We start from the raw sequence: 21,382 nt of genomic DNA, 5'->3' as shown, positions 1-21,382 counted from the left end.
GGTAACTACGGCTCAGGCTGTATGGATGATGATGGGATGAATTGGTGGAATGAAAACAGTGGGAGGAAGCGGGACCATCCCGGAAACTCCCACGCACACGTTATTTGTCCACCACAAAGCTCACATAGCATCTGGGTGGTAGTTCTGTACGGATCCAATGAACTACGGAATAACATAGCAGGAACTCCCTACTCTGTAAATATATACTGCTAATATTCGTAAGTTTCAAGCTTGTAAAAGAACGTAGCTGCTTTGTCTTTCTATTAAGGTTTACGATATTTCTATCGTATCTTGTCTGAGCTGCAAAACGAGAGGTAATACATTTATCGATTTATGGTTAGGGATTGGTCCTTTAAAACATTTAATTAAATCGAGAGGTGATAGAAACATACTATCCCGCGAAAAACGTACATTTTCTTTTGTGACAGATGATAGTACTACTTCAAGTTTCACTATTGAATTCATATTGTTTGGAAATCTTCGTTTCATACTGTGAAACGATACTCACTTCTTTTAGTATGGTATTGGTACTGGTAACTCCTCTAATATATGCAACAAGTTGAAACTCTTAGTCATAGATTAAACATGTAGCAATACACGTTGAAACCGAGCTTGGCTAACTTCAGCTACTTCTTTTTTGAATGGGAATTGGTGGAAAGTATTCTTGGGATGCTGAATTCTTGGAGGAACATTTCCTTACGACTCTGATATATTTAAAAAAAGCCGTATCTTGATATCTCCTATTATTGTGATCTCTGGAAAAAAGAATTGAAATAGGAAGTAATAGTTAATTTGAACCACTTTCTGTTCCGGTAGGGTGTTGACAATAATTATGGTATGTTGCCTAGAGACGGTAAATCATTTGGACAAAAATGTTCTATCTGTTACTGTTTTTGCTCTATGACGAGGAACGTTCAAACAGAATATGGCTAATTTAACAAATTCTGCTTTGATCAAAGCTGCCACGGAGATGGAGGAGGATATTCTTGAGACGATGAATCGATTGCAAAAAGCCACTTTTTAATATCTTTTACCATTTTTGCTCTACGGAAATCAGTATTGGAACAGGAAATACTAGTAAATTTGAACAATTTCCAGTTTTAGTAGAGTTATATGGATAGTAACGATATGTTTGTTGAGAGGCTGAATCGTTTGCTTAAAACTGTTTCTAGCTATCTGCTGCCGTTTTCATTCTATAGCGATAAACGTTGAAACCGTTATTGAAACCAGAAGTTGTAATAAATTCTAACTACAGCCGAATTTAGTATTGTAGATATTTGTCTTTAGACTCTAAATCGTTTGCAGAAACCACTTCTCACTATCCGTTATCATTTTCTTTATATATCGACAAACATTGAAATCGGAAATGGCTAATTTGAAGCAATTCCGGTTTGAGTAGAAGGTTAACGGAGGAAATAAAATATACTCTTTGGATACTGAATTAATTGCAAAAGACCACATCTTGAAGCATTTATTATTTCTATTAGGCGGAAATTGGAAATTGAAACCGGAAGTAATAGTAAATTTCAACCATTTATAATTTCGGTAGAATATTTTGTGTACCCATGATGTTGACTCTAGAGGGTAACTCGTTTTCAAAAATCAGTTCTCGCTATGTTACCGTTTTATGCTATGACAATAAAAGTTGAAACTGTTGTTCAAACCGGAAGTAATAATAAATTTAAACCATTTTCAATTTTAGTAGAGATTGTGAATGACCATGATATGTTGCCTATACACGCGCAATCGTTTACAAAAAAAGAAGTTTTCATGTATGTTACCGTTTTCATCTATGGGTTAAATGTCAGAACCCGAAATTGCTAATTTGAACCACTTCTGGGTTCAATATAAAGTTAACGGATGAGATGGAACCTATTCTATTCATTGGATGAAGAATCAATAGCAGAAAACCATTTTTCTATATCACTTTCTGTTTTTGCTTTGGTATCTGTCAACAGACACACGCATGAAACCACTCTATAAGATTTCCGACTTTATGCACAGCACAATTTGGAAGTTTAGAACCTGTCTTTGGTTCCATAAATATTATTAACACTAACATATCAATGATACTCTTGTGTATGATTCAAAAAGTTAGCCGTGAAATTTAATCTAGATTGGAAGTAGTTGTGGAAAGGCCTCTTGCTATAACAGATTTGTGGGTGTTCAGATAAAACCAACATAATATTTCTATTTCACAACGGGTGAGTAATGCATAGGTCATTTCTACTGTATATCAACTTCACGGACCAAAGCGACTTGTGACTTGATGTGAAACCATTTGTTAGTTCTTCAAGGACAATAACAACAAAATACCTAATACTAGAACTACACGCGACCCATTACTTCGATAGAAGAGGCAGATTCAATAGACGTGTTTACGTATAAAAGAAGCCCTCCGGCACTTAGGCTGGGTGGAAGCAACAACATTCTATGCGAAAGAACGCTGTTTGTTCTATCTGTTCGAGTTTGCTTGTGTGTCTGTCTGTGTGCAGCCTGGGGATCAGACGAGTTGACAAAAAGTTGCTAAATTTTAATAACGGATACTTTTGTCCAGGCCCCAGACCAGGACCAAGTGGTTTTTATTAAAAAAAAATGGAACCAGGGGTCTCAGGGGAGGGGGACGTTTACCGAGACATGTAATAATATTAGAAAATTGCCGATATTTCTGTCGAATTCATAGTTTTCACGGTCACTGAGATCAATGATGACACTTCAATTAGCGATGACTTTCAAAATCAGCTACCATTGCGTGCGGGCCGGGGTCACCGGGAGGGGGGAGATGTACAGAAACACGTAAAAATAATCCAAAATGACCTATATTAGTATCAAATCCTTAGTTTTCACGGTCGCTGAGATGAATGGTGATTCTTCCAGAGGCGTTGAATTCTAAATACAGCTCCCATCGCTTGGGAGCCAGAGGCGTTCTTTTTAAATTTTGAACCAGGGGGTCTCAAGGGGCGTTTCCCGCGATATGTAAAAGTAGTAGAAAATTACCGATATATTTTCGTTTCGTTGTTCAGTTTGTTTACATAGATATTTTATCTGACCCATGCGAAAAGTGGTTATTTTCAGCTAGTTATTATTAAATGCAAGAAATAAATTATTAATAATACACAGGGTGGCCCAAAAGTACGTAAACAGTACCGTACTGATCAGCTCATTGCATTTTATATAATTTCTTATTTTTATCCATCAGGTAGACTTAGTTTCTTTATTATTTGTTCTTAATATGTTTTTACTTACATCTTAAGCTCAGAAGAGCCCAAGCAAATAAACTCATAAACTAGAATGTTATAGTTGATCAATACAGAGGTGTATGCCTACGTTTGGACTACGTGAACGGATAGGAGTGCATTTTGAAAGAAAGAAACGAAAATGTAAACATACATAACCGTATTTGACTTTACATAATCTATCCTAAACCGCGGTCACTAATCTAAGATAATGTAGGAAAAAATACAAGAAAGTAATTAATAATAATAATAAATATGAACATATAAAAATATATTTTGAAAGAAAAAAAGTTCCCTGGCAGAACTTGTTTACTCCAGACGCCGAAACGTTAACCAGAGTTGGAGTGGGTGAGTGGGTGAGTGGGTGAGTGGGTCGGTGGGTCGAGTTTTCTGAGTGGGACGTGGGTCAACAGAATGTGACCCACCACCCACCGTGACCCACTGCGACCCATCACCCACCATGACCCACTCTGCTCACTGCATTGCAAACAGCCTTTTCTGAACAGCATATTTTTTTCACCCTCGACTCTAGCCATAGAAAGTAAAAATTAAAAGAAGAAAAACATTGAAGAAGCAGTTGAAGTTAAATTTATATCATGGCAGTCACGGTGGTTCATATCAAGGACTGCCTAATATCAATATTAGGCAGTCAACTAATATCGATCGTTTTCGATTATTTTTAGAAATCAATCCTATATATAGAAAATGCCCCCCCCCAACAAAAGGGAGTCTTAAAAAATGATATTGAAATTAGGGCCTAACTATGCATGTGCCAAATGTCATTTCAGCTGACTTTGATGTTGATGATCACACATACATAGTTATATTAAATTTTTATATAATAATTCATACATTATAGGTGATTCAAAATAAAACCAGTAGTTAGGTCCTCTAAAAACTCTTAGGCTGTATCTGAAAAGTCAAGAAGTAAGTCCTATTGCTATTATTACAATTGCAAATATGATCAATTTCCTAAAGTTCTGCAAGAGTGCCTGAAATTCATTCTTCAATAGAAACAAATGAAAAAGAAGAAAAAAGAAGGCGTTGAAAGTAAAACGTAGACAAATTCACCAGTGCTCAGAAGAAGCTGTCTACAATGCACTGAGCAGAATGGGTTGGTGAGTCACAGTAGTTCGGTGGGTCAGCGTGGGTCAGAATGGATTGTTTGGTCAAAGTGGGTCACGGTGGGTTGTGTATCGCAGTGAGTCATATCCTGTTGACCCACAACCCACTTAAAAGTCTTAATCCAATTGACCCACTGACACTCCATTATTTCAGTCATTTTTACCGAAATCCAGAAAATCAACATTTTCGATTACTTTCCAAAATTGTCCCTGTAGTGGCGAAACGGTCAGTGAGTAGTGGTTGTGCCTATTAAATCCTTTTCTCAGAATCACAATATCTACAACATATCACAGTTTCAGTCATTTTTACCGAAATCCAGAATATCACCATCTTTGGTTACTTTCAAGTGGCCTGGTTGTGGCCAAACGGTCAGTAATTATTGGTTGTACCCATTAGGACATTTTCTCAGAATCACAATATCTACAACATATCACACTTTCAGTCATTTTTACCTAAATGCAGAACATCACCATTTTAGCTTACTTTCAAAAAAGTCATCTCGTAGTGTCCAAACGGCCAGTGATTATTGGCTGTGCCCATTAAGACTTTCTCTCAGAATCACAATATCTACAACATAACACAGTTTCAGTGATTTTTACTGAAATCCAGGACATCAATATTTTCGGTTACTTTCAAGAAAGTGGCCTGTAATGGCCAAACGGAAATTGATTAGTGTGTGTACCCATTAAGACCTTTTCTCGGAATCACAAGATTTACAACATATCACAGTTTCAGTCACTTCTGTCGAAATCCAGAACATCACCATGTTCCGTTACTTTCAAGAAAGTGGCCTGGTAATGGCCAAATGGTCAGTAATTATTAGTTGTGCCCATCAGGACATTTTCTCAGAATCACAATATCTACAACATATCACAGTTTCAGTCATTTTTAGCGAAATCCAGAAAATCAACATATTCGAATACTTTCCAAAAAGTGGCCCTGTAGTGGCTAAACGTTGAGTGATTAGTGTTTGTGCCTTTTCTCAGAATCACAAGATCTACAACATATCACAGTTTTTTTTTTCGAAATCCAGATCATCATCTTCGATTACCTTCAAGAAAGTGGCCTGGTTGTGGCCAAAGGTCAGTGATTAGTTTGTGTGCCCATGGAGACCTTACAAGATCTACAACATATCACTTTTCAGTCATTTGTACCTAAATCCAGAACATCACCATGTTCCGTTACTTTAAAAAAGTGGCCCTATAATGGCCAAACTGTCAGTGATTAGTGGGTATGCCCATTCAGACCTTTTCTCGGAATCACAAGATCTACAACATATCACAGTTCCAGTCATTTTTACCGAAGTCCAGAACATCAATATTTTCGATTACTATCAAAAAAGTAGCCCTGTAGTGGCCACACGGTTACTGATTAGGTGTTGTACCATTTTCTCAGAATTACAAGATCTACAACATATCACAGTTTCAGTCATTTTTAGATAAATCCAGAACATCACCATCCTCGCTTACTTTCAAGAAAGTGGCCTGGTTGTGGCCAAACGGTCAGTGATTAGTGGGTGTGCCCATTGAGACATTTTCTCAGAATCTCAAGATCTACAACATATCACAATTTCAGTTATTTTTTTTAAGAAATCCTGAACATCACCATGTTCCGTTACTTTCAAAAAAAGTGGCCCTGTAGTATCGAAACGATCAGTGATTAGTGGTTGTGCCTATTAAATCCTTTTCTCAGGATCACAATATCTACAACATAATACAGTTTCAGTCATTTTTACCGAAATTCAGAAAATCAACATTTTCGATTACTTTCCCAAATTGTCCCTGTAGTGGCGAAACGTTCAGTGAGTAGTGGTTATGCCTATTAAATCCTTTTCTCAGAATCACAATATCTACAACATATCACAGTTTCAGTCATTTTTACCGAAATCTAGAATGTCACCATCTTTGGTTACTTTCAATTGGCCTGGTTGTGGCTAAACGGTCAGTAATTTTTGGTTGTTCCCATTAGGACATTTTCTCATAATCACAATTTCTACATCTCACAGTTTTAGTCATTTTACCTAATTCCAGAACATCACCATTTTAGCTTACATTCAAAAATGTGGTCTCGTAGTGTAAAAACGACCAGTGATTATTGGCTGTACCCATTAAGACTTTTTCTCAGAATCACAATATCTACAACGTATCACAGTTTCAGTCATTTTACCGAAATTCAGGCCATCAATATTTTCGGTTCTTTCAAGAAAGCGCCCTGCTTCTGGCCAATGGTCAGCGATTAGTGGTTCTGCCTATTAAGATCTTCCCTCAGAATCAGCAATCTACAACATATCACAGTTTCAGTAATTTTTACCGAAATCCAGGACATCAACATTTTCGGTTACTTTCAAGAAAGTGGCCCGGTAGTGGCCAAACCGTCAGTAATTATTGGTTGTGCCCATTAGGACATTTTCTCAGAATCACAATATCTACAACATATCACAATTTCAGTCATTTTTAATGAAATCCAGAAAATCAATATATTGGATTACTTTCCAAAAAGTGGCCCTGTAGTGACCAAACGGTCAGTGATTAGTGGTTGTGTCCATTTCTCACAATCACAAGATCTACAACATATCACAGTTTCAGTCATTTTTACCGAAATCCAGAACATCACCATCTTCGGTTACTTTCAAGAAAGTGGCCTGGTTGTGGCCAGAGGTCAGTGATTAGTTTGTGTGCCCATTGAGACCTATTCGTGGAATCACAAGATCTATAACATATCAAAGTTTCAGTCATTTTTACCTAAATCCAGAACATCGCCATGTTCCGTTACTTTAAAAAAAAGTGGCCCCGTAATGGGCAAACGCTCAGTATTTATTGGTTGTGCCCATTAGGACATTTTCTCAGAATCACAATATCTACAATATATCACAGTTTCAGTCATTTCTATCGAAATCAAGAACGTCACCATGTTCCGTTACTTTCAAGAAAGTGGCCCGGTAATGGCCAAACGCTCAGTATTTATTGGTTGTGCCCATTAGGACATTTTCTTAGAATCACAAGATCTACAACATATCACAGTTTCAGTAATTTTTAACGAAATCCAGAACATCACCATCTTCGGTTACTTTCAAGAAAGTGGCCTGGTTGTTGCCAAACGGTCAGTGATTAGTGGGTGTGCCCATTGAGACCTTTTTTCGGAATCAGAAGATCTACAACATATTACAGTTTCAGTCATTTTTACCGAAATCCAGAACATCACCGTGGCCCTGTAGTGGCCAAACGCTCAGTAATTATTGGTTGTGCCCATTAGGACATTTTCTCAGAAACACCACATCTACAACATATCACAGTTTCAGTCATTTTTACCGAAATTCAGAACATCACCATGTTCCGTTACTTTCAAAAAAGTGCCCTCGTAGTGTCCAAACCGCCAGTTATTATTGGCTGTGCCCATTAAGACTTTTTCTCACAATCACAATGGCTACAACATATCGCAATTTCAGTCAATTTTACCGAAATCCAGGCCATCAATATTTTCGGTTACTTTCAAGAAAGTGGCCTGGTTGTGGCCAAAGGTCAGTGACTAATGGTTGTGCCTATTAGGACCTTTTCTTAGAATCACCACATCTACAACATATCACAGTTTCAGTCAGTTTTACCTAAATCTAGAACATCACCATTTTCACTTACTTTCAAAAAATTGGCCTCGTAGTGTCCAAACGGCCAGTGATTATTGGCTGTGCCCATTAAGACTTTTTGTCATAATCACAATGTCTACAACATATCACAGTTTCAGTCATTTTTACCGAAATCCAGGCCATCAATATTTTCGGTTGCTTTCAAGAAAGTGGCCTGGTCGTGGCCAAACGGTCACTGATTAGTGTTTGTGCCCATTGAGACCTTTTCTCAGAATTACCACATCTACAACATATCACAGTTTCAGTCATTTTACCGAAATCCAGAACGTGGCTATCTTCGGTTACTTTCAAGAAAGTGGCCTGGTTGTGGCCAAACGTTCATTGTTTAGTGTTTGTGCCCATTAAGACCTTTTCTCAGAATAACAATGTCTACAACATATCACAGTTTTAGTCATTTTTACTGAAATTAAGAACATCGCCACCTTCGGTTACTTTCAAAACAGTGGCCTCGTAGTGGCCAAACGATCAGTGATTAGTGGTTGTGCTCATTAAGACCTTTTCCCAGAATCACAATATCTACAACATATCACCGTTTCAAGCAATTGCTATGAAATCCAAAATAACGTTAAGTTCTGCTTTTGGCAAAAGTGTGGCTCTGTAGTTACCAAACGGTCAGTGATTGGTGGTTGTGCTTATTGAGACTTTTTCTCAGGATCACAACATCTACAACACATCACAGTTTTACTGATTTTCATTGAAATCCAGAATATCACTATGTTTGGCTGTTTTCAAAAAAGTAGCCATGTAGTGGCCAAATATCAGTGTTTGGTGGTTATGGCCATTAGGACCTTTTCGGAATCACAATATCTACAACATCACGGTTTTAGTATTTTTGTCCAAAATCTCGAATGTCGTTTTCTTCTGCTTTTTTTAAAGAAAGTGGCCAAACGGCCAACGATTTTTGGTTGTGTCCATTGAGAATTTTTCTCAGGAACATAATATTTACAACATAACACGGTTCCAAGCAATTCCACCTAAATCCAATTTCCATAAAGATTGCTTGGGGTCCTTTCTCATTTCGAAGGAGCATTGCCTCTGCAAAACTTCTCTGTGAAAAACTTCAAAACCCGTATTTTGTACTTTGAAGTCATCTTTGCATCGGCAGAGTATCGTTTCTTTAATTTGGTCCTTTTAAATCAAAGGTTTTTTTAAAAGGGACCCTTTGCCTCCTTTAACCTGTTCTCCGAAAGAAACAAAAAAAAACATGTGCATTTATTTTCGGTCTAGTATATATGTGCCAAGTTTGAAGAAAATCAGATGAATAGAAATCCTTGTGAAGCTACCTCCTTTATAGTTTCACTTTTTGGACTTGACAAGTCGTTTGTCCCGAAGTCTTCAATTTCTTTATTACCTCAAATTGCATTGTAAATAAATGCACTTGCAAATTTGCAATATTATATACTGTAATTTCTTAGGCGATACAATTTTCTGTCCCCAAAAATCAAGGGAGCACCCGTCAAAAGCAAAGTTTTTTTGTTTCTCTCTCTCAGAGATTTGCATCCCTTTTACCTTTAGAGCCACTCACTGACAAAAGGTACTCACATGACCGCTATATACAGACATGCTCTTAGGTAGGTCAGAGATTGGGAAAGTAGACGATTTTTAATAATAATAATAATAATAATAATAATAATAATAATTATTATTATTATTATTATTATTATTATTATTATTATTATTATTATTATTATAACAATTAGGTTTACAACTAGGGTCCCATCTCTTTATCTTGTATGAGAGGGCCGCTAGTCAGCTAAGCCATTGGTGTTCCTTATTCTGTGTTTCTCTCTCTTTCTGTGTCGTGTGGATGTTTGTTTTGGGGGTGTTAGGCTTTTATATTAAACCTTTACATTATATAATCTTTTTCTTTTTTACGAGATTTTCTTTTGGAAAAGGAAAGAAACTGCTTTCCTCTTATGTGTGTTTCTTACCATTCACCTTGTTTGAACTGCTTAGGTAAGATGATTTTGTAACTTTTATGTCATCCATTGCCATCACGATAATAAAATGGTAAGTCTTAACAATTTATTTTATTCTCTTATTTGCAGTTTGCCACACTGATATATTTGTAACAAAATTGAGGTTTGGTCCAACGCCTTTCGAATGTGCAACCAACCCAAGCGCTGAGCTTTTTGGGTTGCCTGCTATTGCAGGAAAGGGAGAATTGCAGGTGGTAATGCACTTTTGGAGTCGTGTATACAATAAACTTAAATTGCCTCTGTAGATTTAAGTGTGATATAGTATATAGTGTCTAGACATTAATGAAAATATAAAATATTCTTTCAACTTTTGGACTATCAGATGGTTTTGCAGGAAAATGAATATCTTTTAACTTATCTTCTAGAATTGTCAGTTTTTAGACACTAGTTTAGCATAGAACTTTAGTATATTATAAATACTCTGTATGTTGAGTATAAGTATTTATGATGTTTGTTCTCTACATTAATAACAGCTTTTTTAATATATATATATATATATATATATATATATATATAGATCAATTCTATGCTGTGTATTTAACAATTGTTTAAAAAAAGATATTTGCAAGAGCCTATCCAAAGCTTCTAGCTTATAAATAGTCAATTCTTCTTGTCGCTTCTTTCATATTAATAACTACTTCTTTAAATCTGTTGATTGATATATTTCTCGGTTTTAGTATTGTGTTAAATGTTCTGGATTTCTTCACCTTCGATATCTGTTCTTTTTGTCTTCATGTCATTTAACAAGGATAATTATTACAGCTTTCCTTAGTCTTGAATAAGGTTTTGCCTTCTGTTCTTTGCATACATTTTAATTCTACTGCAGTATATAAATTCATGTTTCTCCATTTTCATTTGCTTGTCTTACTTGTGAATAACCTTTTATTCGATTTTCTTTACACAACATCTTTAATTCAACTATTGTATGCATATTTAAACGTTTCATCTAACTGATTTTTGCTTTCGTAGTTTCATTTAACTGCATTTTTGATATTTGGACTTTTAACGCTACTATTAACAAAATTATCTTTTCTTTATTATAAAGTTCTTATTTTTTAACACTATTATTTATCGTATTGTTTTCTACTTTTTTGCTTTTTATTTATTTTTTATCTCATTTTTTACAATTTTTACTATAATTTCTAAAACTCATCTGTCTTATTTTCTATAGAAAACATTTATTTTATTTTCATTTTCTAATATAAATACATTTAATATTCATATCACCGTCTGAAATGTTATGTTTATCAACACGTGATATAAGCATGTAACTTTTATAAAATCAACATTTCAAAGTCAAACTTTTAATGTAAACTTAATTGATTTTGAGTATATATCTATATCTATCTATCTATCTATGTATATATATATATATATATATATATATATATATATATATATATATATATATATATATATATATATATATATGATTTAAGAATCTACCAAATCATAAAATTTGGTAAATTCCTTTTCACTTTCATTATCCCAATCTGATTCTGGTGTATATGCTCGTTATACCACTCTTTTTTCACTTTCTTTCAATTGCAATATCAATATCATTTCTCTTTCTTTTAACAATGTTGGTTTCCCTATTAATATTACTATCACTTTGAGATAATTGCGAAAAAGTATAATTGACACATGTATTATATCTTCAGGTTTCCATATTTATATATAAAAATCATTGAATTTATTGACAAAACTGGAATTAATTTACATTTATGCAAACAAGTTAAACGAATTTAGTTAAATATGTCATATACGAGAGAAATATTATGTCTAAAATCCGTATTTCTTTGTCGATGTAGTTATTTTTTGGAGATAATTATACTGCTAAAAATAATCAATTATCATGATGAATCTTTACCAAAACGCCATAAAGAGAATGATAAATACATTATAAGAAAATTTCTTGTCCATGAGTTATAAATCTGTCGGATGAAGTGTTAAATATACTATTTGATGATGAATCCTTTTTCATGTTATAATGAATATGAATTAGAATATATTATAGAAAATTTCATATGAAAATATAAACAGAACATTAATCGAAAAGTAATATCTCGAAAACAATTTCCTCGAGGTTTCGTTAGAGAATTGACAGACAAGCTTGACTGGAAAGAAATTTATGTATAAGTATTATAAGAGTATTTTGTAGAAAATTTGTAGATAAACTTGATTAGAAAAAAGTATATTTAAATCAAAATTTTATTAATAAGTTTGTAGATAAAGTTTATTTTGATAACATATCTAAAGCAAGTAAACTATTAAAAGAATGTTGTACGTAAACGTGTTTGATGAAGTTTCTTGTGCTCGTTAATATTTACGCCAAATTTTATCTGAGAACTTAAAAAGATTATGCTGATAATGTAGGTTAAAACGTAATTTCAAAGAAGCCCCATATTACTTCTTTTTATTTTAAAAATTAAAGATAAAATATTTTACATTTTAAGATTTTAAAATTTAAAGAGTGCTTGATATAATATTTCGAAATATCAAGATCTACCTTTAGAGTGGGCATGCTTAGAGAGACACTACTTAGGTTAAAGAATAATAATCAGAAAAATATCTTAATATTCATAATTAAAGTAATATTTTAAATATGCCGTTTGGAGAAAGTGAAGAATTCTTAATCTTCAATTCTAACAGTGACTTTATTGATACTATTTATAAAACCTGTGATAAGTAATAATAAATTGTGTTTTACAGAAACTACAGAAAGCACATCAGAGCGCTAGTGATAAGGGTTTTCAGTCTAAGTGGGTTACCAATGTCTTTAATTGTTATTTACAGAAGAGACCTTTCTGGCAGAAGTACGATTATGAGACTCGTACTGCCGTGTAGAGCCATTAATGACGAGGCAGAAAGTGAAAATCGACTATCTTTGACTTCTGACAATATTTGTGCCGCAAAAAATATGGCATAACGTGTGTTGCCTTTCTTGCAGGCAAAACACGGTACCCCGATTGTGTTTTTCCTAATTTTACACTAAGTTGCATCTAAGGTTAAAATTATTCTAAGTTAGTTGGTGATCCTTTTAGTAGTGGCCACTCGAACATAAAGCAGAAAGATTTGAGTTTATATTTTCGATCGGTTTTCGCTAGAAATTTGAAAGGAAAAATATATTATTTCCTGTTTTTAGCGAAGATTTTTGACGAAAGTATACTCTTATTTTTTCATCCTTGTAACTCAAATCGCTTCCGAGCTATGAACAAATTTTGACTTTCAAATGTTCAAGAATAATTTCGAAATTCGATGGAATTTGAAGTTATTTTTCTGGCCAAACTTATCTTCGGATATCAGGCGCCTTTGATTAAAATAGCGAACATGTAAGGGCACTTTTCTCCCCCATATTCGGTTTAGAGGTAGCGCAGGTTTGTCCCCGTATCATATATATATTATATACTCATTTAATTTGAGTATTTTCATTACCCTGCTGCTTTATGCTGATATATTACCATCCTAAAATCTTGCAGGCTACAATACCTGTTTTTCTCAAATCGAATTTCAAAGAGTAACAAAAGTGTATGTCAACGTGTAGCAGTTTCTCAGCTTTTGTGTAACAGAGTCCAGATCTCATAGTGGATAAAATTGACAAAAATAAATCACTTTCGGAAGTGATTTCTAAAACGAATCGCATAGTAGAATAGTGTACAAACTTGTTTCCTTTGTTATACGTGTCATTGCTAATTCTATTATTCAGCGTTATCCACAACACCCCCTGCATAGTCCACATAAAGGGGAACATGGCATCATTGTAACTCACAGACCTCCAGCACGAACAACTTAACACCACGGCAAGGAAAGTGCAAGATAGCACCTAGCTTGTGACCACTGAGAATTACCTTGTGATTAATAAAAAGTATGGTCTAAGTGAAAGCTGAAAAGTTGGAATCACCACTTGTAGTACTGGTAATGAGAAAGAACGATATATAATTGTGTTACGAAAAAAAGTTTATGCAAAAAATTATGGCTCTTAGAAAGGCATTTTGTACCGAGCTAGACTCAAAAACATCGTAGGATTGAGGAAGTGTTAAAATCAATGTGATTTATTTATAATAACACGTCCTATTCCCAATTTGTGCAAACCAAATGAGTCACTGATTGGAAAAAGGGAATAAGTGCATCAGACCTAAGTTTTCAATAACGCTAAAAAAAACCTTCTCGAGGCTTTGTTTGTATTTGTTGCAAAAAGCGTATAATTGGTTACTTGTAGCAAAACAACTAACAAACACTAAGACAACAAGAAGAATATTGTATTGCAGCACTCCAATTGTTTAGAAAAGCTTAAAAATGGAAAAAAATATTCCCTCTTTCCAATCAATTAAAGTTGGACGCAATTGTAATTGTGTGTAGGGTATGTAATGTGCAGTTTATGATAGAGAGCTATGAAAATGTACGTTGAATGCAATGTTGTATGTTAATCTTGGATATATGTATTCGAACTATCACGAATGTTAGGCTTCTAACACTTTTATTGTCACCGTTCGTTTTTCTGTACAGCACATGTTATTCGTACAGCAAGAAAAGTAATACAATAGACAACTGAACAAAATACGTTGTCACAGTAGAATGGGTTTACATAGGGTCCTATCTGTCTTAATCTTCGTTTTCTACAGTTTCTTGGTCAGTGGTTTTCCATGAACAAATCATCCTATAAAACTGTTTGTATTGGTCAGGTATGCATTTGATGATTTGTGAAGAATCGTTGATTTTTTTCTGATTGATCGAGACTTGCCAATCGTATGCCTTTGACGTTGGCAATGGAACGTTTGTGACATTACTTTTGAGTACTCGAAAAATATCAGTTCTTAGTCCATTGATAAACTTACGAGCTTGCACATAACTTGGAGATTCTGCTTTGTAAACAGTGTATCTACTTACTTGAATTTCACTGTTTTGTCCACAATGCTCCCTGAAGATTTCTTGTAAAACGGTTGCCACCAATGTTTAAAATATAAGATTTCTTCATTGACAACTTCATAAACCTGAAATGGAGAATCAGTATTTCTTGCATTCGCAATCATGTGGTTAAACTGTGCTGGTAAATAAATGCCATTGTGTCGTTTGAGTTCTGGTTTGATTACGGCAAAATTTCGGTCACATGGTAAAAACTGTGACCTCTGACAGGCAAATATTGCTGTATAGTGCTGAACCGTTACGACACGATCAGCCTGAAAACCATTCATGTCATTGAATGATTGCAGTTTTGACCACCACTTGTATCACTGTAAACATGTAAATCTGTAACTGATTGGGGCAAAAAGTTCTCTATAGATTGTGCACTGCGAAAAGAAGGCGAAGTATCGTAACGACAGCACTGGGCTCTGGTGATTGTCTACTTACACACAGTCTCACAGTTGTGGTGGTGTCCTGTAGTGACTGGAAGAAGGAAATAAGAAACGTAGTTATTCCCTTTTTCTAATCAGCGACAGATTTTGTCTTCTTCATTGGCCATATAGAGTTGCCCAAACATTCCTATTTTCTACTGAACGATGTAACTATCTTAAAGGAACACATCTGCTATCTCAGGTTAATATCGCAAAAAAATTGTACTTATTCCCTTTTTCCAATCAGTGGTTCAAATATCCTGTACCAGATTGTATGCCAACTACACCTGTGTTGAGAATCTCTACTATACGAAAGCTTCTGGTCAAACACCCAATACGTTGCTGACTTTATCGATGAATGGTAGCTGCTGATGATTCCCTTGTTTTCCGTTCGAGGACAAGCGAGATATTAGTTTCCTGATTTTGACCTTTTCAAATGGCCATTTCTTCATGTGGGTTCGCACGGTAAATTGTCTCTAGAAGGTATGTAAGCAGCAAGGTACAAGGTTCCCTGGTATAGCTAGAGTGTAAACTTCGATAACGTACAATATTCTATGCAAGTGACCATTGCATCGTGCATGAGTGAGAGTGACGGAGTAGACTATTTTAGGTAAATACCAATTTCAATTATTTCGGATGGCAACTTAACAGCATATCTTTTAGCATATCTATCGAAAACACTTAGAGACGAATCTGACTTTTTAAAGTGAGAATTGCATATACCAAAGTTACAACTCAAACTTTTAGAGGTTCCGAAATATGGTCATTTATAATAATAACTGCCACTCCCCTTTTCTCCGCTTCCTCGTCGAATTTCTAAAAGTTCTTCTTAATGTAACCTTACATTAAAAATCCTATGCCCTGTCAAAATTTCAAGTTTCTAGCTTAACCTGTTCGTACTAGCAATAGATCAATTAGTTAGTTTGTTAGAACTTTTCATATAGAGAGGGAGAGATATCAAGACTAGATAGATGTGATCACAAAGTATGGTTGTTGGAATTTAAGCTTACAATCCCTTATTATGACGATTGTAACTGGCATTACGTAGACGGTACTAAGTGATTGACTTTTAGAAATCAGCACAGTAACACTATGTGAATAGTGGAATGAAGTAACATCATTTGCTATTTGGTATTTGTACTTTTTGACTTGCTAACTTACATGGGGTTAAGGACCCGTAATGTTTATCTATAGGAAATGTAATAAGCTATACCATGTATCACGACTACCTAGAAGCTCCTTGTTAAGGCCAGGATTATTACTGTTATAGCATTAATTATCTATAGAACAGTGTGGAAAGTAAAGGAGTACATTTACCTATATTTTTCATTTGTAATTATCAAAATACACGTTGCAAACACAATAAAATTATTCAGAAGATTTCTTCTTTTTTCGGTAAACACAATTCCATTGTGTTATAGCAGATGCTGGAATTGTTGAGGAGAATATGTAATGTGCAATATATTTAAATTCAGGAAGCATACAAACATACTCCATTGTTACGTATTCATGATTGTGTTTTACAATTACGTTACACATAGGGTTTTTTCTTACATCCCTCCGGGAAGAACGCCTCCCAAAAGATTTTAATATTTTATCCGTTATTTGAGAATCACAAAATCTTCAATTTTACTTTAAGTTTTATTGCAGCCATACAAACACGCATACAAACATATGTATATAATTTCTAAGTAACATAACACATTATAATTTTCTGAATGAATTAGAAAAACTGTCGGCATACTTACTTCCAAAATATTTACTTTTTGTTGTTGTCGGAGCTGTAAAATAAGGATATACATGTAACAAGTTGATATTTATGTTGTAACGATATTTGAGTACAAATGAATAAGTAGAGAAAGGAGAGAAAGATTCTTTAAAAAATTTTAGAGACCTTATAATTTCAGCGCAGTTCCGCAGCGCCGCAGTGCAAGAAAAGGGAATAAGCTGCCTGTTGGTGATTGGTTTGGATACGGGTGTCCATTGCTACTTCAAATGCCATGTGGATTACTTAAAACGCTAGCTGCATTAACATCGTGAAGTTAGATACAAGGTTACGTGAATACATGATTCGGAGGGACACAACCGTAAGTTGGGCTAGTACTTTGAATAGAATACCTGAGGTTCAGTGCAACCTCATATAACAGGCAATGAACAGTTGTTATTGTGCATTATTCTTTTTACAAGGGTCTCGTTGTTATAACCAAGTTTTTCGAAATAGACTAGTGTTCCGTATTGCTCGAAAAGTCTTTACGAGTGATTTGGTGATTAGTTGGATAATTTGGCAAATACATATGGTCGTTAGATTGTCCTTCCGTGATATATGGTAAAGGATTTTCTCTTTGCTTCTGTTAAACATATTATTTTTTTTTCTGTGAAGAGGTCTATGGCTATATATATATATATTATATGTAGAATTATTAATTCAAATTGAAGCACCTATATTTTAGTTGTAAAAGGAATGAGCAGTTTTATACCTTTGGTAAGTTACCCATTTCTATACATTGAATATACAGTTTATATTTGATAAGTAAATCGACTAAAATAGTAAGTTGTTCATTGATAGATATCAGATATTTAAATTATGCTATATTGTTAGAGTTTGTATTATATATATATATATATATATATATATATATATATATATATATATATATATATATATATATATATATATATATATATATATATATATATATATATATTCAAGTTTTGGCATATATAAAAAAATGAATCATATGCAGTCTTTTCTTTCCTATAAAATAAAAATCAGTAAATTCATTTTATTTAGTAACCAGAAATATGATGAGCTATATCTATTTGATTCTCTTCCTAGTTTATTTAGTTTTTCGAAATCAGAATTGCATTACTATAATGACTTTCAGTCGATAAACCTTTCCAGTGTAGTGAGTTTTGTACGACCATTTTACTTGTCCCGAATTCACTTCCACACAACGATTCCTCTATTCCTATTCATTAGGACTAAGTACGTTGCAATGTTGACAAATCAATTGTTCAATTTAAAAAATGTTCATCAATTCCTACGCACACGTATCTTCCTTTTCTTATACATGCAACTGAAAAGTAATAATGCTTTACAAATTTCGTAGAAATATTACAATCCAGAAAAGACTAAATCAACATAAAGAAATCTTAGTCAAGAACTTTCACTAAATACGGTACGGATATGCTCATGTTTTTCACTGTATTTTAACGTCGACTTTTCTTGTTTACACCTATAAGTGTCCACATCGAACATCTATTCATGACAGCATACGTGCGTTATTGATCGAGCTATGTTCCACTTTGCTTTAAGTTTTTGTCTGTTTTATAAACATGATAGGTTATACTGCAATTTTTAATCATAATCTCATTCTCTAACAAACAAAATAAAGGAATCTTTAATTTAATGTTAGTAATTTGAAATTATATGTTATATTTGCACAAAAAATCGTTATTAAGAGGACACTTCTACAAATTATCCCAAGTATTGTTTCTTACCTGAGGTAATAGTTGGTGTAAATGGCATGTCTTCAGCTACTGCAATATAAAGTAATGTCCGTATATGAGTTAATACAATCCACTGGTCAGAAAAAATTATCTTCGTAGTACATACATTGAATAAAAACAACAATCTCATCAAATACTAATCATACAGCAATATCAGTTTTGTATTCGCTTAAAAAGATGTACGACGCGTGTAGAAAAAGTATCCGGCCTCCTTTGTTTTGAGAAAACTTCATGGAATAGGTTAGCCAAATTTTGGAAGAGGGGTCCATAATGTCTTTAGCATGAAGATGGCGTTACTTTCATTTGCATCTGCTGTTGTGCTGGCGTGGTTATGTTGGATGCTCTTCTGTGATCTCGACGCGGATAAAATGTTAAAGACATTACAAATAGAATGCTAGAAGGAAGTCACAGCCGACTCCAAAAGTTCTTCCGACCTTATCAAGACCTAACAAAGCTCGCAAAGAGACACAGAAGATCGCCAGTTGCGTACCAAGATAAAACTAATGTAGATTGTGTTCTTCGATTGCCGTGGCACTGTGCTTTATGAGTACATAGAGGAAAGACGTTAACGAACCAAGGACTTTTCTTTAGACATTTTCCGTTATTTGCATGACCCACTTTGTCCGAAGTGATCAGACCTGTTTACTTCAAATCCCCGAAACTACACCAGGATAATGACTCCATTCGTCCAAGCTCATGTGATTGTCCTTTGCAGCACAACACAAAGTGTCGATGTTTCCTCAAGCTCTCCTATACCCTGTTCGCGAAAATCAAAAAATGTCAGACAGAAGTTCGCTTTCGCATTCGGGAGGAGATCTAGTGCAACGCCAAGTCTGCTGTACTATCAGTGGGGGTTTTCAAGTCTTTTTGGAACTGTGGAAACTCGATGCGTTGAAGCAGAGGGGAACTAATTTGAAGGCAATTGGGTCATCGAAAATGGCAGGTGAGTGTATTGGTTTTCCTGAGCCATGGTCGGACAGTTTTTCGACAAGCCTAGTGTGTATTTATGTAGATGAACGTAAATTACTATAATACTTAGTTCAATAATATTACTGCTATACTTATGACTTGAAATTTGGCTTTAATAATGAGTTAACTGTTCTATTGATTTTCATATTGTGAAATATGCGTTATTATATTCATTCTTTATATTAGCCTACATGAATCGCAAGCCCAGAAACTTCCTGGTTTATTTGTTAAAATTTAAGAGTTAGTATTTATTACCGATACTACACGAGACCTATAGTATAAAGTTAAATCCGACCCACTGTAATCCATTCAATGTTCCTCCAGCAAAATCGAAAACCACACGCATTTAAATCGCACGCACTAAACACTAGATCAGCAGGAAAGCATAACCCCAAGAATGAAAAATGAATTTCTTCTACGTATAAAACAATGGTTAGAGGACTTCTTTGTTCCTTTTGAAATATAAGTCAATACTGTCTTGTAAGTAACTCTCAATGATATGTTTTTTTAAACAACACTTTAAGGTATAGTTATACTCTATAATTCTTTCCGCTCAAGGTCGAGAGTACGGCACGTAAGCATTACAATTAGCGATTATGTTTTCTTTAAGCCAAAAACGGTAATTAACTAGAAAGAATTGAATTTTTCCTGGTGACTTCGTTTTAGTAACTCTTCTCGGGCTGTCAGCTAGATGAAAGTTTGAACATCCAATGTTTCTAATGCAAGGATCCCATTCATATTCATTACAATCCCTGAAGTTGAATGGTATATCTGCTTTCGTAACCTCGGATGTCAGTACTTTCACCTGGCTGATAGCTCGAGAAGAGTTACTAATTACGTTCTTAAGGAATATTTCCTTTTAGATTTAAAACTGAATATATAAATACTTTTAAAAATAATAATAATATAAATAATTGAAATTATTTATAAGTAATATTTATAGCAAATTAAAATTCTTACTTTCTTCCGCTGTTTACCAATATATCCACCCAGTTAATATGGATGACTCCTCTACGTAAGGTGTGGGAATGCAACGATGACTACTGCAGATTTCAAATTGAAATTGAATCATACAGTGTAAGATATGTTTCCCAATAACTTGAAGTCCTTCACGTTTTCCCGAATGCAGTTACAATGTGTGCAGATGCGCCGTTCCTGGAGTTTGAGGAAGTTAGCACTTCAAAGTTAGCTTTTTCTCCAGGATTTTTCCTTGGATCTTTTCTCGAACATCTGACAACGAAACACACATAACATCTCTGAGCGTCTTCTCTCCCCCCAATAAGGTATCGGCGCAACAGAATTATTTAGAGATTTTGATTGTAACTTTAATATATGATTGAACAGTTCTGTTTTCCTTATTGTCACAATACTTTTGAGCGATACCTCTCCTTGGTATTAGAATGTGATGGTGATGATTAAAACTTAACGTGGAATTCGAACCCATGAGCTCCCGCCGAGAATCTATCACTGGTCTCCCTTAATGAAGGCGCATACGGTAAACATGAAGTCATACAGGATCTCTTGAATTGCAATGCATAACTAATAATAATGGCAATTAAAATTATTTTTATTAAAAAATAAGAGTCAAAC

The 21,382-nt window shown here is 34.4% G+C and overlaps 1 protein-coding gene across 5 annotated transcripts in view; it reads right to left on the bottom strand.

Annotated features, from left to right (window-relative positions):
* LOC145683431 (uncharacterized) overlaps window positions 1-21,382 on the bottom strand; it is a 479,291-nt gene that overhangs the window by 133,894 nt on the left and 324,015 nt on the right. For all 5 annotated transcript variants that reach the window (XM_081754766.1, XM_081754764.1, XM_081754762.1 and 2 more), the window contains 2 exons: window positions 18,815-18,853; window positions 17,062-17,094 (listed from right to left, as the gene is read on the bottom strand). In XM_081754766.1, coding sequence (XP_081610892.1) covers window positions 17,062-17,094; window positions 18,815-18,853 — 72 coding nt within the window. The remainder of the gene's footprint in view (window positions 1-17,061; window positions 17,095-18,814; window positions 18,854-21,382) is intronic.

Source organism: Thermobia domestica, chromosome 4 (assembly GCF_964235325.1).
Source record: "Thermobia domestica chromosome 4, izTheDome1.hap1.1, whole genome shotgun sequence".
Taxonomy (NCBI): Eukaryota; Metazoa; Arthropoda; class Insecta; order Zygentoma; family Lepismatidae; genus Thermobia; species Thermobia domestica.
Note: the sequence above shows the minus strand (reverse complement) of the source record. Positions and strands in the feature narration are given on the sequence as shown.